Source organism: Rhinoderma darwinii, chromosome 2, assembly GCF_050947455.1.
Source record: "Rhinoderma darwinii isolate aRhiDar2 chromosome 2, aRhiDar2.hap1, whole genome shotgun sequence".
NCBI lineage: Eukaryota > Metazoa > Chordata > Amphibia > Anura > Rhinodermatidae > Rhinoderma > Rhinoderma darwinii.
Window position 1 is genome coordinate 359104734 of NC_134688.1, and position 22294 is coordinate 359127027.

At 39.8% G+C, this 22294-nt stretch overlaps 1 protein-coding gene across 2 annotated transcripts in view; it reads left to right on the plus strand.

Annotated features, from left to right (window-relative positions):
* Positions 1–20680, plus strand: part of SYT6 (synaptotagmin 6) — a 417641-nt gene extending 396961 nt beyond the window's left edge. For both annotated transcript variants that reach the window (XM_075853823.1, XM_075853825.1), the window contains exons 5-7: positions 9823–9994; positions 14742–14892; positions 20006–20680. In XM_075853823.1, the coding sequence (XP_075709938.1) occupies positions 9823–9994; positions 14742–14892; positions 20006–20077 (395 nt within the window). In that variant the 3' untranslated portion in view covers positions 20078–20680. The remainder of the gene's footprint in view (positions 1–9822; positions 9995–14741; positions 14893–20005) is intronic.
* Positions 20681–22294: the final 1614 nt, after the last annotated feature.

Genomic DNA, 22294 nt, shown 5'->3' on the forward strand with positions numbered 1-22294 from the left:
TTCTTTTCTTAAACTTCCCTAACAAGACTATCATCCCTTAGTAATATCAACCATTGTGATTTTTCCCTTCTTCCCTGGTTATCAATTATTTCCTGTGCTGATGTAATGTCTATAAATGTAAATGACACAAAGATGGAGGTCAATGTAGTTACTTTGTGCAACACATAGGACTATGAACACATAGGACTACAAACATAAAAAGGGACACTCTGAAAATCAGCAGCGTAAGAGTAGGATCTGTTCATATTATATCTGAGCCATCCGTCAGATGTATATGTCAGGCGTATTGCCCGCTATATAACTCTGACAGAAGGCTCTCATGTATGTGATTGTATAGGCATGCAGGGGCATATGTCACCAAAAAGTTCCCATATTTAAAAATATATATACCACTTTTTTTTTGTGGATGCCTCTTCGTAGAAAAACATAGTAGGCAGTTTTTCTATGCAGCAAAAAGAAAAAAAAAAAGGTATGCAAATGAGTAAATGAAGCCCTATGCATATTCCGTATATGCGTATGTGCCAGGAGCATTTATGCGCCAAATTTAGGGCTCAAATGTGGTGTGGACAGAGCCAAAGGCTTTGTTCACATCTGCGTCGGGACGATGTTAATGGGTTCCGTCTAAGCTTTCCGTCTGGGGAACCCATGAACGGAATCCAAACTGAAACAAACGGAAACCATAGGATAAAATTTGCATCACCATTGATTTCAATGGTGATGGATCCGGTGCAAATGGTTTCCGTTTGTCACCGTTGTGTAAGGGTTCCGTTGTTTTGACGGAATGAGTAGCGCAGTCGACTACGATATTGATTCCATCAAAACGGAGTCCCGATGCAGATGTGAATGAAGCCTAAGATGAAATAAAAATACAGGCATGTGCATTTTGCACTACTGGCTAAAACATATTGTCAATGTGGAGTTAATAAGTAGAAGTAATTACCTCAGAGTTCAGTGTCACAAGAAACATAATTGGAAAATGTGATATGTAATGTAGGCAGTAATAGTAATGGTCTACAACTAGACAATATAAAAACCTGTACTGTGTGCTACTCTCCAGTGAGTAGAAAGTAGTCAAGCCAGGCAACATGGGAGCATTGCCTTGACTCTATCAAGTGACTGTGTTCTACTGACAAGGCAACAACATGCATATAATTGACCATCAGCTAGAAAATGTAGCAGGACGACACTTCTTTCGTGCTGCTGACTATAGAGAAATAACACTTAAGTCATTTAAAAATACAAACATGATCTAATGACTGAAGAGAAAAGGTCTGAACCAATTTAATCTGCAGACATGGTTGAAATATAACTATTTTGACAAGTGTAAGACATGTAATCCCATGGAAAAAGACACATTTAATAAAATGCAAGCTTTATAGATGTAAAAAAAGATATGTATTTTTTCAGTGTCCTAAAGTTCCACTAATAATCTGGCAATTCCAATAGTCCAACAGAGATGAGGAGCCATTAAAAAATCAAAACGAGATCTCCCGCTGGTGCTGGTACATGCCATAACATGCCAATTGCCAGATCTCCTGTAGTATTACGTATTTGTAATACTCAATGTTGTGTGATCTTTAAACAAAATGAAACAATAGTATGATTCTGAGGAAACACATAATAGTTTATGAATTATTGATACATTTAATTATGGAATACAATATAAAAGTATATCACCTATGTAAATTGTACCTGTCTTCTTAATCTGAATAGTTGGCTGCAACACTTTTAGCAGCAATCACTTGATTTCCTTTATACAATACCAATATATTCCTCAGTGCTGTACAGCGCTTATAATTACTCATATCAATCATGATATCAGAGACCTGCCCATAGACTGAAGATTATCAAATATAACTTCAAGCTTCTCTCTCTATACCTGAGTCAAACAATACAAACAGACTGTTCTATGGAAAGGTGATTCAAATATAAATAAATTTGGCCAGTACTGGTTCCCAGGGGCGTAACTACAGGGAGTGCAGAGATTTGCAGTCGCACCTGGGCACTGAGTCATGAGGAGGCCCAAAAAGTCCCTCTGCGCATATGAAGATGCTACTAGTATAATTGAGCAATACAAAAAGCGCCCAATAGTATAATATATGGATAAACGTGCAATAATATTCCTCTGGCTGGAGAGCAAAGTGCCGCACTAACCAGATCAAGTTGTGCAGGCATAACTCTGGAATACACGTGTGTGTTTGTGTGTGTGTCTAAATTTCCCTCTGAAATACGATTAACAGGACCAAAAAAAGGCAGCATCTATAGGGCTCCACCAAACAGCATTTTAGAGCAAGGGATAATAAAGCTCATAAAACCATTTATTAATCCATGTACAACGCGTTTCAAAGTCGGCCTGACTTCAGGATGTACCTCATGAAGAAGTCAAACCGACTTAGAAACGCGATGTACGTTGATTATTAAAATGGCTTTATGATCTTTATGACCCCTTGCTCCACAGGTTTACAGGTTTCAGAAAGAATTGGAGAGCTTTAGGTTGCAGCCCACTACTGCATATAAAATAGGGTCAGTTAAGGGGCAAGTGAATGAATCTACCATGTTGTAATAACAGTGTTGTGGGAAACCATCGTGACCTGATAATCCACAGTTCTAAGTGCAATTTGTCATTTGAATTGCCACTTCATTTTTACTTTAAATGTTCTATAAATTTAATTTGCATTCAATTTTTCTCACTAGCCTCAAATCCAGTCTTTAGCAACATACTGTAACAGAATTGTGACTTAATCCCTCAACATATATGTTTTTCTATAGAATTTTACATTGAATTATTATTACTATTAATATTTATGTTATAGCACCATTAAAATTTAAGGAAATTCCACAACATCAGATTACAGATTAGCACGAAAGGAGCGAGTGCCCTGCCCATGAGGGCTTGCAATCAAAAGAAAAGGGAAAAGAGGCAAATGGTGAGAGTTATAAGCATCTTATATAGCTATGTAGAGGAGACAGGGTTGATTAAAGAGGTGGATTTTTACTATGTTTTTGTGGATAGTGGGAAGGAGTCTGATATGTTGGGGCCGTAGGAAGAATAGGGGGAATGAGCAGGAGCAAAGAAGCAAGTCTTGTGAGGACCGGAGACTACGTTTGGGGAGGAATCATGAGATTAGGACAGCGATGTACAGAATGGACGGGCTGTGGACTGCCTTGTATTCTATTGTCAGTATTTTGAAATTAATTCACTTAGCAATGGGTACCCAGTGAAAGGACTGTCAGAGGATAGGCAGAACAGAAATGAAGGATGAGGTAGAATAGCCAGCCAGATGAGTTAAGGATGGATTGGAGGGGTGCAAGAATAAAAGATGGAAGGCCACAAATTAGAATAATGCAGTTATCCACCATAAGCAGCATATGATGGGAATGTGGCACAGCTCAAAAGGCGGTAATGGCTTGAGCTGTGTGGTCTGAAGTATAAATTAAAAAAAGCAGAATTGAAGGTTTTCCCTATGCAGCGTAGACGGGAGGAAGTGTAGAGCCATACAAATGTGATAGTTAGTTCTAGTCGGAGGAATAAATGGAATGGCGTAAAGATGATCATATTGGATTTGATCATATAAAGTGTGAAGGTGGAGCAGAAGGATAGCCATTAACCCCTGTGGTTAGACAGACGGAGGGTGTTGTAAAAGTTGTTCAGTGCATTATATGTACCCTATATAATAAATACAAATAATACAAATGGTGCCACTAAAAAGTACAACATCCCGCATATCACATCCTGGAAAAATTCTAAATTCTAGGGACAGAGTGACTAAAAAATAAAAAAAATTGTATCCCAATGGCCCAAAATAGAGTCCTTAAAGGGGTTATTAGAATTGATGGCCTATCCTCAGGATAATATTAGATCGGTGAGGGTCTGACTGTCGGCACCCCTTCCGATCAGCTGTTTGAAGTGCTAACAGCGCTCTTATGCTGCAGCCTCTTCATTGTTTACATGGTTCTTCTTCCCGTTTGTTTTTTCATGTGCCGTTTAATTTGTAGCGACCGTGCAGGGTATCACACCACTTTACCATTCATCTGAATGATACAGTGCTTTCTGTCTGCAATGTCCTCCCTTAGAAGCGTTTGATTTTAAGATGCCACAATAAAGAACAAAGTTTTACTGAACGGGTGAATACTGTATGTTCTTTGCTTCCTTTTCTGCTTGGTATACAGTATATGTTGTACCTGCATAATTCAATGGTGTACCTTTTCTGCTAACACTAGTAAATATAGCATAATGTTTTCTAATGTAATTACATCTTTGATTAGGCATTTATGACTCTGGTGGATTAACGGTGTAGAAGGACATAAAATCCTATTCAGGAATACATGTGCTTGGTTCTAAGTAGATATTGCTAATGACCTGTAATTGGGACCAAAGTGCACAGTGAATGGCCTCCTAATAATTATACATAACAGCTGTGATACATTATCAGCTCGGAGAAGTCTCTCTGTCTGCATTGGTGTTCCAACCTTCAAGATGACCTTCAGTTTTAATATAGCCTTATATACTTTGGTAACATCAATCTAGATGCTATGTGCAATGGTGTGAGTATTTAAAGGCTATGCAAACCTTTATAGCCTTTTTCTTATTAAATGTATATATTATGTGTTTATATACATTTTTGTAATTTAAATGTATTAAAAATGTATTTTAGTTTTTGCGCTGCAGATCATATGTATGCACAATACATAGAAGCTGCATAGCGCCGCTGTAAGCTGATTCTGTCAGTGAGCTGGACTGACGGCTGGGCTGACAGCGGCTACTGTGTGCTTCTGACACTAAAGAGGCTCTGTCACCAGATTTTGCAACCCCTATCTGCTATTGCAGCAGATAGGCGCTGCAATGTAGATTACAGTAACGTTTTTATTTTTAAAAAACGAGCATTTTTGGCCAAGTTATGGCCATTTTTGTATTTATGCAAATGAGGCTTGCAAAAGTACAACTGGGCGTGTTGAAAAGTAAAAGTACAACTGGGCGTGTATTATGTGCGTACATCGGGGCGTGTTTACTACTTTTACTAGCTGGGCTTTCTGACGAGAAGTATCATCCACTTCTCTTCAGAACGCCCAGCTTCTGGCAGTGCAGACACAGCCGTGTTTTCGAGAGATCACGCTGTGTCGTCACTCACAGGTCCTGCATCGTGTCAGACGAGCCGGCACCAGAGGCTACAGTTGATTCTGCAGCAGCATCAGCGTTTGCAGGTAAGTCGATGTAGCTACTTACCTGCAAACGCTGATGCTGCTGCAGAATCAACTGTAGCCTCTGGTGCCGATGTGGCCGACACGATGCAGGACCTGTGAGTGACGTCACAGATCTGCACTGCCAGAAGCTGGGCGTTCTGAAGAGAAGTGGATGATACTTCTCATCAGAACGCCCAGCTAGTAAAAGTAGTAAACACGCCCCGATGTACGCACATAATACACGCCCAGTTGTACTTTTACTTTTCAGCACGCCCACTTGTACTTTTGCAAGCCTCATTTGCATAAATACAAAAATGGCCATAACTTGGCCAAAAATGCTCGTTTTTAAAAAATAAAAACGTTACTGTGATCTACATTGCAGCGCCTATCTGCTGCAATAGCAGATAGGGGTTGCAAAATCTGGTGACAGAGCCTCTTAAGTATATAACCCTAATACCGATCAAATCCAAGTTGATGAGTTTATATTATGTTCCAAAACATGGCCAACTCGCATGGGCCAAATTGGCCATGTTTTGGGAGGTGTTCTCATTGAATGCATTGGGACCTCTTGCAGTAATGTCAACCCAAGCCTGTCTCATTTTTGCAATGTATTGCTCTGTAAAGGGAAGTGTTTTCACATAAGAATCCAGGAAGCAGGAAGTTCCAACTGCTTCCATCCCCCTTATCAGGTAATGGTATTCCATGAGGTAGCCATAAGCCAATGCCATCCCCCCCTTGCACGTGCATGAGCATGTGATGTCACACAGATGTGCATGGGAGGGTTTAAAAGGACAAACGGTCCCAAACCTCTCTCTCTTTTCCTGCTCCCCGGCTCCCAACGGAAACCCCTTCCCTCCTGGTCTGCTCTTGTCTCATGACCCTTCCTGAGAGACCACACCAACTTTGGACCACATCTAAGTATCTTCTCCCCTATACACCCTAAGTAACCCTTTCTCTCCAGCTCCTCACCTGCACATTTCCATACCATGTTAACCCTTGTAGCCCTGAGTTCCCTAAGTAACCCTTGCAGTCCTGAGTTCCCCTACTACCCCTTGCAGCCCTGAGTAACCCCTGCAGTAACCATAGTTATCCCTAAGTAACCCCTGCAGTAACTTGCTAGCCCTGCAGTACCTGCTATTCCCTGGTATACAGCAACCCATTCCCCTTGTTATCCCTTATTCCTCCTGAGATCCTAAGTTAACCCTTGCTGTCCATGTTACCTGATTAACCCTTAGTGTACAGGGATAGTTATTGCTAGGTGGGAGTGGGACAGAAACAGTGAGCATGTGCATGTGTGCTGTATTGTAACGTAACTTCTATGTAAGGTAAGTGAGTGGCAATATAATTAGGATTGTGATACCATGTTTATACTGTACTACGTATAGTGTGAGTATACTCAGCATATATTGACTTGTTATATGTATTGGGTTATACTGATACTATACTGTGATCAGTTACTGTGTTCTGTGTTTAGTTACTGTATTTTATATATGAGAGTAATTACTGTACTGTATGTTAATAAATATTACCTTTATTTACTATACAATTGTATTTACTGTACGGTCTTATTCCCTTGAGTAACAGCAAAGCAAGTAGTTTAACGTTAGTATAAGGAAAAGGTAGGGGAACTAGGCACAATCCTAGTGACCCTATTTATAAAGGAGGTAGTAATAGTGGATGACACAAGTAGGTGAAAACCGCTATTATACCAGCCGTTTTTCATGCTCAAATTCCCAGATTAAAAATTCATTCCCATTAACAAAAAGTAAGAAAAAACATTCATTAAAAAATAAGTTACTTACCTTCTCCCTGCAATTTTTTTTATATGCACAGTACAGATGTAGTGTACTTTATATATTACTTCAAGTAGTTCTTCAGATTATTTTTTTTATGATTTTTTTTAAACAGTTCTAGTATTTACATTTTTTGGGAGAATAGATTTGCTAAGAAGCCCAGAGGACTAAACTACACTAAGGAGGGACCACCATTCAAGTTCTGCTGCCTTCCAGCTAAGGGCTGCTATTAACAAACTCTGCATATTCACTTCAATGATGGACCGCACTATGGACCGCTCTATGCCTACTACTGTAGGGGGAATTATGGAAAGTATTGTGCAGGAGCTATGCCCCTATAACAGTATGCCAGTCACAGATGCCCCTATAGCAGTATGTCAGGCACAGATCCCCATAGCCACAAATAGCCACCCACCCCCTCTTACCATTGTGGTAATGCCTGTGCTAGAGTCTGTCCTTGTGTCAGACCCAATGCTGGCACCTGTTTCAGTACGAACCCCTTAAAAATCAGTAGGCAGGCTTTGTGCCCATGCAGCAGCAAGGCATTGCAAAATATTGACATCACATCAAACACCTGCATAGGCCTTGACTCTGTCTACTAATTCATATGGAGGCTTTATTATTTAGAGGTAAAAGGCTGGCCAATTATCATAATCTACTGGTCACTGTCGACAGCCGACCAGTAGATCATGTTTAACTATTTGGCCATCATTAACATAGATTATTGCATCTTAAATTGATTTGATATAAATGAAACCCCTATAATAAGTTTATTGAGAACAACAGGCACTGCTGTGGCCAGTCATTGGTTAACGGTACTGGCAGAACTACATTTCCCAATACTCCTTGGGGCAGTGAGCTAGTTCCAAGCAACTGCCACTGAGATAAATAACTGACATCTAGATGTGTAACGGGCTTTTATTGAGAGGCGAGATGGACATCTACAGCAAGACTGGAAAGATGGACATCTGAGAGAGAAAGGAGAAGGACTGAGCGAAGAAACTATTCACCAACCCTAGTGGGTCTCCTGAGAGGCGTCTCATCTCAGGGTGGTCATCAAAAGAGGGTCCTTCCATTTGTTTTTCCTGTAAACTAACACTTAACCGCTACTGCACATATTTGGAGGCAGTAGGAGGCCTGAACCAAGCCTTATTTCCAGGCCAATAGAAGAGTGAGTCATCTACCGTGTCACCCCTGCTGGTTGGGATACTCCTGGATGTGTTAAAAAAAGACTTACAGCTTTGTAACTGCTGGGATCTATTTATTTCTTAAGCAAGAGCTACTACTCCACCTAATGTTCAAATTACAAATCCCTCCCTTGTTACTAAGTGCACCTACGATTTCTAAAGCTTGTCAACATCCGCAGCAACGGGGCCCTAATATATTGATAAACAGACTGTAGCATAATATATTGTTTATTGCATATATTTAGAGTGTGCACATGTATATAAGTAGTTGGTAGAAAGTGTGCGGCAGCTGTGTATGACAGAATAACCAAAGTTATCCTATAGAGTTCATTATATTAATGTGGTCACGCTTTTAATATTTTGTAAGATTGTTACCATTACGCCTATCTGGATGTCTTAGGTGATTGTATCCAAATGTCAGGGGGAGAGAATTGTATACAACCACATTTGTGTTAATGCTATATTCCTTTACCTTTGTTTAGTTATTCACAACTAAGTTGTAACTTTACTTAAAGAGGCTCTGTCACCAAATTTTCAAACCCCTATCTCGTATTGCAGCAGATCGGCGCTGCAATGTAGATAACAGTAACGTTTTGTTTTTTTCAAAAACGAGCATTTTTGCCCAAGTTATGAGCATTTTTATATTTATGCAAATGAGGCTTTCTTAAGTACAACTGGGCGTGTTTAAAGTTAAGTACAAGTGGGCGTGTATTGTGACAGAGGCTATAGTTGATTCTGCAGCAGCATCGGCGTTTGCAGGTAAGTCGATGTAGCCTCTGTCGCCTGGTGCCGATGTGTCCTCGCTCGTCCGACACGATGCAGGACCTGGGGCAGGAAGTGACGTCACAGTGTGATCTCTCGAGAACACGCTGTGTGTCTGTGCACTGCCAGAAGCTGGGTGTTAACGAAGAGAAGTGGATGATGCTGATTCGTCAGCATCATACATTTCCATTCACAACGCCCAGCTAGTAAAACAAGTAAAAACGCCCAGATGTACACACACAATACACGCCCACTTGTACTTAACTTTAAACACGCCCAGTTGTACTTAAGAAAGGCTCATTTGCATAAATATAAAAATGCTCATAACTTGGCCAAAAATGCTCGTTTTTGAAAAAAAAAAAAACGTTACTGTAATCTACATTGCAGCGCCGATCTGCTGCAATACGAGATAGGGGTTTGAAAATCTGGTGACAGAGCCTCTTTAACCCAAAATCTAAATATTAAATTGTTTCCTGGTTCCATGTAACCTTTCTCTGTTAGTATATAACTTCATAGTGTACCAAGTGTGTATCAAGCTGGGCAGGGACTTACTGAGTCAACCCCTGACAGAAGAGACAAGCCCTTCTGTATACCTCACAAGCCCCTATCAAGACTCAGGTGGAGGCAACTGCGCTAAATAAGAAGAAAGAGATACATTAAACCCCTATTATGATAGAGACTTAATTAAGGGGTGTTACATACAGTACTTGGGGTGTAAAAGAAATCAGAAATAATGATCTATCTTATGTTACTTCATGGATTATACAGTGTAATTGTAAAAAAAATTCCCATTTATAACACACTTGTTTATGCTCAGATATAAAAATGTAAGTCTTTAAGATTTGTTCAGATAGTTATAAATGAAACTTGGTTAGAAATGTCTTCATTTTTCTCTACAGATCCGTACGTAAAAGTGTCCCTGCTTTGTGATGGACGTAGACTGAAAAAGAAAAAAACGACTATAAAAAAGAATACTTTAAACCCTACATATAATGAGGCTATTATCTTTGATATCCCACCAGAAAGTATGGACCAAGTCAGCCTGCTCATCTCAGTTATGGATTATGACAGGTAGCAGAATTGTTGATATTAGATAGTAATGAAAAACCTTTAAGCAAATATGTCAAATTCAAGAAATTATTATCAATAATCTCTTATCTGTCTGTCTTTCAAAAACACCCAACATTTTTTGCCGTGTCCCCAGGGTTATAGGCAATGGCTTTGTGACTATTGCTGTTTGGTCCATATATAATATTATTTAATGTCAGAGGAGGATGGATTCACTTACAGTATATTCTCACCAATAGAGAGATCAATCTGCTATACACATCCTCCCATTATTAGATTGACATGCTCCTGGACCAATAGGAATAAATCTATTCCTTCAATAGGGGGGCAGAATATAAGCCTGTTTTGAAACCTATATGCGATATAAACACATATACCGAGTGCAACTGCACACGCTTATACACACGCTGTGTAGTGATCGATGGCCTGAAGTACATGCGTGAGCACTTCGAAAAAGCATATGAGCTAAACTTTTTTTACTTTTCTAAGGGCATGTTTAGACGTGTCGGAAATTTTCTGCTGTGGATTTTGCCACAAATACTACTGAAATTACTGAACAAATCTGCTGCAAAATTCGTTCATCTAGACATGGTAAATTTTGCAGCGGACTTGCCGCTGGTTTTAGCCTTGGCATTGCTATTTTCCGCACCGTTGTTTTCTGTAACTTCTGGACTATGTATACTAAAAAGTTATAGAAATCAAAGAAAGAAAAGTCTGCTGTGGATTTCCACTGCGGCATGTCTACAGCGGAATTCTGCTGCAAATTTTCCACGTCTAAACATGTGAAAATGGCCACATTAAAGATTTACCATAGCTGCCAAAGGCATATTTATTGTGCATGCTTCCCCTTTTAGACACAGCGATCCTTGACAAATTTGTTATAGGATTCTAAGTATTAATTTTACTAGCTGAAAACTAACATTCCCACTAAAACCATTTTTGATACACATATTTGGACTTGAACCTTGTCAATTTCATGAAGATCTACTAATATTGCAATTTGTCTAATGTTAGCTGAAATAGCATACCATCTGTCAGGGCACTAAGTATAGTGTAACTTAAAGTCATTCATTGTAGTAAAGTGTGCCGTACCAACTATATTAGGTATACATAGTAACAAAAATCCCAATTACAACTGATTAAACACCAAATGTGTCAACCAGTTTTATAAAATTCGCAAAACTCCTGCCAACTGATATTTTTACAAGGCTTGCAAGGTGTATATTCAATTTACTTCTATGTTCTGATTCATAAACAAAGGTAGAATATTTAACTCTTAAAGAGGCTCTGTCACCACATTATAAGTGGTCTATCTTCTACATAATGTGAGCGGCGCTGTAATGTAGATTACAGCAGTGTTTTTTATTTAGAAAAACTATCATTTTTGACGGAGTTGCGACCTATTATAGCTTTATGTTAATGAGTTTCTTAATGCCCAACTGGGCATGCTTTACTTTTTGACCAAGTGGGAGTTGTGGAGAGAACTCCACAACTCCGTCATACACTCCGTCATACAGCGTCATACACTTCTCTCCATTCATTTATTCTGCACATAGTGTTCTAGCTAGATCGCTATGTGCAGCCACATACACACACACTAACGTTACTCAAGTGTCCTGACAAAGAATAGACATTACCTCCAGCCAGGATGTGTTGTCTATTCAGAATCCTGACACCTCGGTAACGTTTGTGGTTGATTTACAGCACAGCAGGCGTAGTCTCGCTGTAAATGACAGTTTACAGCGTAATCTCACGACTACGCCTGCTGTGCTGTAAATCAACCACAAACCCGTCCTGGCTGGAGGTAATGTCTATTCAGACACTTGAGTAACGTTAGTGTGTGTGTATGTGGCTGCACATAGTGCAGAATAAATAAATAGGGAGAAGTGTATGATGCTGGTTGGTACACTTCTCTCCACAACGCCCACTTGGTCAAAAAGTAAAACACACCCAGTTGGGCATTAAGAAACTCATTAGCATAAAGCTAATATAGGTCATAACTCAAAATTATTGTTTTTCTAACAAAAAAAAATTGCTGTAATGTAGATTACAGCGCCGATCACATTATGTACAAGATAGGCCACTTATAATGTGGTGACAGAGCCTCTTTAAGGAGGAATTTATCAACCTTTCTACACCAGTTTTCTGTTGTAAAAAAGTGGCAAAAAAGGCCCCATAGTCGCAAAAAGCCCAAGACTTTTGGCCTTTTTACGCCGTCCTTGCCACTTTTGTGAAGAGGGGGTATGGCTTACAAAAAGGGATGGGGTCTCAGCAGCCCGACAATCTTATTATAATTTTTGCCAGAAAACGAGCGTAAATTATAATGGAAATCTACGTCAACTCCTAGCTGGCATAGATTTCACTCTTTGGGGTGTAGCAAGTTAGAGGCCTATCCAAGGCCCCATACCTGGCCCCCCTAGATTAGACTACCTCCCCTTCAGACTACTACCCTATTGGACAATTAAATTAAAAACAAACCAAAAACCAGTATGCTTACTTAACTGATTCTCTTGTCCCCTCCAGGTCCCCTCAGACTCCCTCTGTATTCAGCGGTTTATACAAGGTGCTGACACTGGGCAGCATCAGGATGTTGTATATGATGCAGTTCTGATAACATTCAGTACTGTGTCACATATAAGGCCCTGATGCTGTTTGGCGTCAGAACCTTGTATGAGCCATAGCATGCTGAGGAAGCCTGAGGGGACCCAGAGGGGAAAAGAGGAGCGGTGAGGTGAGTTTCCATTTTTTGGACAGTGCACGGTCATTTTCATTGCGCCAAAATTGGAGCACGCAGTCAGCCAAAAGATGCAACACATTTATTAAGAAGTGTTCACCTCTTAACAAATGTGTCGCATCTTACTACAATTTTCTTTATATTAAGACTGGCTTATAGTTCACCAGTTTTTTTTCCAATCTTGGACATTTATGGCATATCCACAGGATATGCCATAAATGTCTGATAGATGAGGGTCCCACCTCTGGGACCCGTATCTATCTCTAGAACGGGTACCTCTAAACCCTATTCTATCTTGCTCTGCTCCCGCTGCCTACCGGACACTTCCTGATTAGGTGGCTGGGAGTTACAAAAACAGCCGAGCTGGCTGAGCTGTGCTGTTTTCATAACTCCCATAGAAGTTTATAAGAGTTATGGAAACAGAGTAGCATGGCAAACTATGCTGTTTCCATAGCTGCCAAGATCCGGAAACAGTGTAGCTTGCCGTGCTACGCTGTTTCTGTAACTCTAATATAAGTGAATGTGAGTTGCGAAAACAGCATAGCACGGCGAGCTATACTGTTTCTGGAAATCTGGAGCTACGGAAACAGCATTGTTGACCATGCTACGCTGTTTCCATAACTCCCATTTACTTCTATGAGAGTTACGGAAACAGCCTAGCACAGCCAACTCAGGAAGTGGCCGGGAGACAGCGGGAGCAGAGCAAGGATAGAACAGTGTTTATGGGGCCCTGTTCTAGAGATCGGTGCGGGTCTCAGAGGTGAGACCCGCATCTATCGGACATTTATGGCCTATCCTGCGGATAGGCCATAAATATCCAAATGGGAGTACACCTTTAATAAATTCCCCCTTAATGATTAGGGCATTTTTGAATACAGATAAGTATTCCGTGATGCATGTAGGTGTATAGTTTATTACAAAAGTATGAGTATTACTTTAGAACCTATTATATTCAAACTAAAAAAAAGCTGACAATGAAAATTGACAGTAAATGTTATTGCATCCTTGCTCACAAATATTGCCCAATTGAGATCCCCCATATTAGTTAGGGTTTGTGCCAGTGTAGAAAAACCTGTATTGGTAGTTATTTAGGGTAAAAAGGATCCACCAAGATATTCAGGTCAAGAAAATTCTCTGTCATTTAATTCCCTTAATACAATCTCAGGATTGTGACAGCTCCTTTTAAACAAATATTTATTGCCTTCCCAAAAAATCTAAATGTCATCTATATAACGTCCCCTAAATAAAATATTACTAGTGAATAAAATCAGAGAAAACACATTGAACTTTCTACCACCCTAAAAATAAATTTGTGTTAACACAAATCATTAAAGTTAAATCACAAAATCAGTCTCAATCTTTTCATCCGCCTGTTATTGATCACTTCTAGGTGTGAACTTCGATGTGATCGGCAGCAGCTCGATCCTGAGTGTCAGAGAAATGCAGGACCCGCTGACACTGTACCCGTCAGGACTGCTGACCTGACGGATACAGGATTTAGCATGAGATACAGAGATACAGCTGCTCTGTGTACAGGATACAAAGCAGCTGTATCTTATAAAGAAATAATCATTTTTAATAAAAATGCATTTAGAAAGCTGTATATAGGTGTACATAGCGCTATTGTACTGCTAGAGGACTAGAGAAATTAAGAAAGCAACATTATATACATAGATAAGGCTATCTCCCCTGCCCTCTTTTCAATTGTTCAGTGCAGCTGCCGTAAAGCGCGCACACACACACACACACCAACTGCACTGTCTATAAAGACAATACAGGAAGTGTGTGTGTGTGTGTGTGTGTGTGTGTGTGTGTGTGTGTGTGTGTGTGTGTGTGTGTGTGTGTGTGTGTAAAAAAGCAGCCCCTGGGATTTTTTTGGGTGAAATTTTCTTTAAATGCATGATACATTCATTTTAGCTTTATTTGCTGTTTATTGTTTTAAATGTAATTATGTCACTTTGCAAATTTCTATTTTTTAAGACTTTTTTTCTTTGTTTATTCTACACTTGCATTTAGGGTCGGGCATAATGAAATTATTGGAGTGTGTCGAGTTGGTAATAGCACAGAAGGCCTTGGAAGGGATCACTGGAATGAAATGTTGGCATATCCACGAAAGCCTATAACACACTGGCATCCACTGGTAGAAATGAAGAAGTCATTTAAAGAGGTTTGTTCCAAACCTCAATATTGTATAGTACATAGGATGTGTAATTTCTGGACCTATGACATAATAAATTCCGGAACGTCATCTGAATTTTCTGAAATGCTGTCCATCAGATTTACACAGTCGAGTCACAATATTATGACCACCTCCTACTTTCGACATCGGCTGCGCGTAGCCCATGAAGGAAGTGACGTGTCGTGGGCTGGCTTTGTGGGTATATAAGGTGTGCGATTGATGTGAGAGGTGAACGTCGGCTACGAAGGTGCGCGAGGACTGAACGACACCGTACAGTGAAGCAGCTTGACGTGAAAATCAACCAGGGGGCTACCAGACGTGTGTCTAAAACAACAGTTCAGCAGACCCTACTGCGTATGGGGCTCCGAAGACGACGGATGATCACTGCTCCTATGCTACCATAGGTACATCAGAAAAAAAAGCTTCAATTTGCACGGCAGTGTCAGAATTGGACAACCGATGATTGGCAAAGGGTTGCCTTTTCCGATGAGTCATGTTTTCTGCTTCATCGAATGGATGGATGTTGGCATGTCAAGCGAGAAACATCAGAGAACAAACACCCTGCAACCATTGCTGGAAGAACACAAGCTGGTGGCGGCAGCATTATGGTCTGGGGAATTTTTTTTATGCCATTTTCTGGGCCCACTCATCCATGTGGATGGCACTCTGAACCGATTTGGGAATGAGCCCTATCATTGCAGATCATGTCCACCAATACATGCTGTTTGTCTTCCCTGGGGCAGATGGAATCTTCCAGCAAGATAATGTGACATGTCACACGGCTACAATTGTCCGACAGTGGTTGGAAGAGCACGACCAAGACTTCCAAGTACTTCCCTTGCCCCCAAATTTGCCAGACTTGAAGCCAATTGGGCATCTGTGGGACCATCTCAAACGTCTTGTTCACACTATGGATCCTCCCCCATGCACCCTCCAGCAAATGTGGGATCCACTGCAGTCAGCATGGCTCCAGATACCTGAAACAACCTACGAGCACCTTCTTGAGTCACTCCCAGCCTGCCTAGCTGCTGTCCGTGCTGCACACGTTGCTTAATCTGGATATTAGCTGGTGGTCAAAATAATGTGACTCGACTGTGTATATAAGGTCTTCTCCATAAAAACAAGGTTTCTAGCAGGATTCCTTTATCAAGATGAGAACGGTTTTCTACAGTCGTTAATAATACTCTATTTTAACCCCTTCCTGACATTTGACATATGGCTACGTCATAGCCGGGTAGGGGAAGTATGGAGCAGGCTCACGGAATGAGCCCGCTTCATGCATTTCAGGTGTCGGGGGAACATTATAGTCGACACTTCACAGTAACAAGCGAATTGCGCTCGAGCGTTTAACCCGTTAAATGCCGCGGTCAATAGCTACCGCAACATTTAAATAGTTAGAAAGAGGGGGGTGAACCCCTCTAGAAGCTCATCGGGGTGGCGATGGTTGCTATGACAGCCTGGGGGCCTAATGAAGGCCCCCAGGCCTGCTATCTTTGTGCTCCTATTAAGCCCTTTATAGCAGCCTGTCAGAAAGACGATATACTGCAATACATTAGTATTGCAGTATATAGTGCAAGCGATGCAGTGATCGCTGGTTGAAGTCCCATAGGGGGACTAATAAAGAAGTACAAATTTGTAAAATAAAGTTTTTTTTAAATGTAAAGATTAAAAGATTAAAAGTTCAGAAAAAAAAACCTTTTCCCATTTTCCCCCTAAAGCATTGTAAAAAAATAAATAAATAAACATAATTGGTATCGCCGCATCCGTAAGAGTCTAAACTATTACAATATATCATTATTTAACCTGCACGGTGTACGCCGAAAAAAAAATATGCAAACACCAGAATCGCTATTTTTTGGTCACCTCATCTCCCACAAAATATAGAATGAAAAGTGATCAAAACCTGGCATGTACCCAAAAAAGTATTAAAAATGACAGCTTACCCCGTAAAATATAAGCCCTCGTATCGCTTAATCGACGGAAAAATAAAAAAGTTATGGCTCTCAGAATTTGCCGACACAAAATAAATTAATTTTTTAACACTTAGTTTTTTCCTTGTAAATGTAATCATAGGGGTAGGGAAACGGACAAGTGAGCCCTAATCTACCCGCCACTCTGTCCCTGCCTACTTGCAACGACCCGCCCTAGGCGACGGGGTACAACTGGGCGGCGGTCCCTACGCTCAGTAAGTGCACGAGACAAACAGACAAGGGTACACAAAGCTAAGGGAAATGGGGCAGTTGCCCACGGCAACACCGTGAGCAACAAGAGAGGTAAACGAGCCGAGTCAAACCAGGAGTGTACGAGGTACCAAACGCAGAGCAGGAGAGTAGTCAGAAAGCCAGGGTCAGTATGGAGCAGGATCAAATAGTCAGGAGCTGTAGCTGGGCCAGGAAACCACACGAGAAGAATCACAAGCAAGGAGGAACAGGAAAGGCAGGTATAAATAGACCGAGGGCGGGAGCTAGCTCCGTCTGGCCAGGCTGCGATAGGCTCTCCCACTCCTAAGCCTGCCATCCTGAGTGGTGGAAGCTGGAGTCAGTCTCAGAGACATAGACTCAGGTGCCGACTGATTACCTATGGGCGTTAACCCCGGCAGATCCTGGCAGATCATTTTCTACCACACAAATATATATTTTTTCCCATTTCTTAGTACATTATATGGCACAATAAATGGTGCTAAGAAAAACTACAACTCGTCCCGCAAAAATCATGCTCTCATAGGACTATATCAACGGAAAAATTAAGAAGTTATGGCTTTTAGAAAGTGGGGAGGAAAAATTAAAATTAAAATCTGAAAATTGTTTACAACGAGAAGGGGTTAATAAATGTTTAGTGGTTCTCTGTGATGCTGTTCAAATACATATATTTCTTTACCAGATTCTCCTTGTACCTGCCTTTCTTTCAACCTCTTGACTTAGAATCTGGGTTACAATGCACAAGCATTCGTTGAACATAATGGAGGCAAGCTTCATCTCAAATGCTGTTCCCCATGCAATTGTTTAAATCAATATGTGTACATGAAACAAAATGTAATATTTTTTTTATAATTATAATACAACTAAAACAGTCCATCTCAAAATAAAATAAAGTAAATAACTTTTAATATTTGAGATATTAACTAGAAATAAACATTGGTTACTTGGATTTATGTGGACAGCTCCATTTAGGGTTGGGCAAGCCAATCAGAGTACCATAGGAATGGGATCCTCTAGGAAGACCCAGCTTCTGACGCAATAATGGGCCTCAAAGTTCCAAAGTAGACAACTTCATTTGCAGCTGACTTTGGAAACAATCGCTTTCCACTAGGACCTATTTCTTATGGGTTCATTAAAAAATAACCTATTAGATCTTATTGATGATATGTCCTATGTGTGCAATGATAGAAACAACGATTATGAAAATATTAACCCCTTCCCGACATTCGACATATATGTAGGTCATTATTGGGAAGGGTATGAATGAAGTGAGCTCGGGTGCTGAGGATTCTTGTGATCGGTGGGGGTCCCAGAGGTGGGGTCCCCAGTAATCATACAATTATTACCTATCCTGTGGATAGATGATCATGTTTTATTCTTGGACAATTCCTTTAACTTATTGGGGAGAACCAGTTATTCATCAGGATCCAGTGAGTGATGTTCTGCCAGCTAATTCTTCTTTGCGCATGCGCTGGCATCTATTACCATGCAGTGTGCATGCCCAAATGGCAACCAATTGGGCGAATTGCATCTATGCTGGTTAGAAACAGCAATCAGCTGCACCAGCGTCTATTGCCATCCAACACGCATGCCCATAAGGCAACCAATCAGGCGAATTTACGACTATGTTGCCTAGTAACAGCAATCATCTGATGCTGTCAACATTCTCAGCCTGTGAGGCCACATCGTCATAAACTGGCAGCAGCAATCTAACCAATCGCTGCCATTTTTTCTTAGATAATATCCTAGGTTCGGGGGAATGACCTATATAAATAGGTGGGGCATAAGTTAAATTAAAAAAAATGCTTAATGCATCATGCCAAAAATCTCCCTGAAGCCCTTTCTCAAAAGTTGGTAATTATGCAATAGATACATGTTTAATTTTCTTTATAGAAAATCTAGCCCTGGTTTTATGTTTTTTTAGGCTGCAGTAATTGCAATGTATTGTAAATGTGTGACAGAATTATAGGAAAACAAATGAAAAACAATGACAGAATGTTGATGCCAATGTTTCCCCGACTATAACTAGTTACCTTCAGCAATGTTAATGATTTCCAGTCTCTTAAGGTTCCCTAATGAATGTTTGCACTTTAGAGTATTTTTTTAAAATCTTTTTTTATTAAATGTCTTATCGTAATTGTATATTGACTTTTCATTGTATTTTAAGCAAGATGACAAGTATTTAACTCAATCATGATTTGTCAGTTTCAAATTTAAATACCAAATGAAAGAAGTGTATTGACTGGGGTGGAATTTCCCCCTGCAGCTCTCAACATTGTCATAGTAACTTTAAAATGCCTTTTGAAGAACATATAACAATAAATGGGGTTCTTTCAGAATATTAACAGAACATTTCCTCATGAAATAAAAATACCTTTCTTTAAAAATATAAATTATTTATTTAATATTTCATTCAGTCATTTCTTAGCTACCTTACTGAAAGGGTATTTGCACTTATGCAACCATTTTTTTTATTATTTTTATAAATCTTAAATAAAAAAAATTAGCAAATGTGCTAAAAATCTTGATTAAATGTATGCAACCTTTTTGTGTATACAGCTCCTGGGCAGAATTCTGGGTCTCCATGCGTCTAACATATAGTAAAAAAAAAAGAAAAAGAAAAAGGAGGCAATGGGAGTAGAGTAAAAAATGACGGGACTTTTAATATATGAAGCTTCTTAGGTGCCATATGAAAAATTATACTAATAAATACATATTACCGCTAAGCAGTAATCAGCCTTACAAATATCTGCTTTTTTATTATTAGTTCTCTCCAGCGCAATGTGAGGCGTGTACTTGAGGTTGAGGAAGAACTGTGGTGTTATAACGTAATATGTATTTTTATATAAATTTCACAAATCCAATTTGTTTCTTGATTCTAACATATACTGTTCTTTCCATAGTGGCAAGGCCGAGCAGCTAGTTTTGACAGTCAGGGTTCATGCCCTTCTCCAAAACCTCCCCCTACTCCGTGAAAATAAACCAAACTCAATGCCTGAATTTTTGCACCAACTTCAGGACTTGCTTGAGAACCCTGCAGAAGATTTCTCACCTCCTTAACGGCAAGTCATAAACCAAGAGGTCAAATGGACTTGACATGAAGTTTAAGAAGAGTGCAGGAAAATGTACATGTGATTTGGTTTCGTCTTGGTCTGTAGTCTCCTGAAATGTTATATTTTGATGTTTTTATTATAAAAATGGACAACAAATGGAGAGATTTAAAAGCAGACTGAGGCAGACTCATTTCAATGTGTGAATATTTGTTGTTATGTGGGCAATGAATGTAAACTGAAGTGTTCTTCAAAGGAAACGCGGAAGAATTACCGACATGGCGTTTATTACGTCTTCACCATCAGCCTGGGTTCCGCTGGTACGAAGGATAGAGGATTGAAATATTTACTATTTATATTCTACTCTAAAGATCTTGTATGTGAGAACATTACCATCAACCCGTGTTGTCTTTGATGATTTTGTGTACTATGACAAGAGAAATGCTTTTACATCTTGAGCTTTGTTTATGCTTGTGATGACCCGCACAGGCAATTTACAGTACTATATTAAATTAACTTTTAACTTTTTATGGGAGTTGATCTTTTTACACCAAGCTCACTGAGATATTAAGAGTGAATTTGAATACAATCCTCTTAATGCAAAGTTGATCTTTTACATATTATGGATCCCTGTGCTGCTCTCAGGAAAAATCATTACAGACAGCAATGACAAAAAGGCTATGTTCAGTGTTTAGGTAACATGCTGCATGTCATCTGAGGCCCTTTGCTAGTGAATGTTTTGTGGATCAGCTTCTTTATATTATGTGATTGTTCACACTGATGTATGGTTTATCCACTTATTTGTGTGTTCTGCATTGAGATTTGACAATGTCTTAATTTGATAATAGCTTGGCAACACTCATCCGATTATATTCAACACAAAAAGCTAATCACTGACTTGTGTTTAAGCTTATAGCAAGCAAACCAATGTTAGGGTCCTCTTACAAGGCCTGACATGTGAACGAGCGCCAATCAATGAAACAGCTCGCTAATCGGCACTAACTTCCTCCTTTCACAAGGAGCCATGTTTGGGGACTCATACATTTCTATCACGTCGGCAGCACATCTCCCCATTTAAACAGGGAGATGTGCTGCCGACACAATAATATTTAATGCTGCATAAAAGATAAGATTAGCCGATTGTTGCCGTTAATTGGCTTGTGTAAAAGAGCCTTTACTTAATTTGACATAATCAACGGGGTTTTTTACATTAATGTTGAAGATAATATTCTAGGATATGTGGTTAACCTATTTTCTGCCATGCTAAAATGCCACACAAAATGAACCTTTATTAAAAGCTATCTTGTACAACTCTACATAAGGAAATCTTAATTGCTTAATCTGGTGCAGAATACTATCAAAATGTGCAGTACTATGTAAGACCAGTACTAGGAGTGTTGATTTTTTAAGTAGGTAAGAGGAACATAGGGCTTACATACCATACTATACCAGTGGTGTTCTTGGAAAAAAGGGGGGGGGGGGGGTCTTTAGGATCTGGAATACCACCCCCTCCGCATTGCTCACAAGATAACAGAGAGTTAAATGATAATATAATGCCAATACTAGATGCATTCTGATGTATTATTGAGTCTAATGATAGTGGTATAAATCCCCATGCAGTGAGCTCCCTCTAGTGGTGGCTTTGGTCAGACAGAATTTTATCATATAACTAGTTGGTTGTTTGAAGGAAAGCAAGTGATATAGTACTCAGTATCAGAAAAACAAAACTATGAACCTTGTAAAGCATGTTGGACCTCAACAACCTCTGCCCTAAACAACAAATCACCATCAAAACTTTCACTATCCTAAACCACCAGGATTATTATATAATATGTCAGACAAGTGTTAACCAATGAACCAATTTAGACCTCCAGCCATATTACATGTTAACCTTTAAGCACCCTAGACCACCATGGATAATGGATTTCAATTTTCACCACTCCATCAACCTAGATCACCATAGATATTAAGTATTAATTGCTAAACCACTGAAGAACGCCAGGAATATTACAGGAGTGCTATAACTAACCCATTCCCCACTCTATTTAAAAATGTACACAGTTAGCAAAGCAGGCAAATGTAAAAAAAATTGGCAAAGTGATTACAATCAGGAGGCATTTAGAAGTATCCTTAGTTGGTACC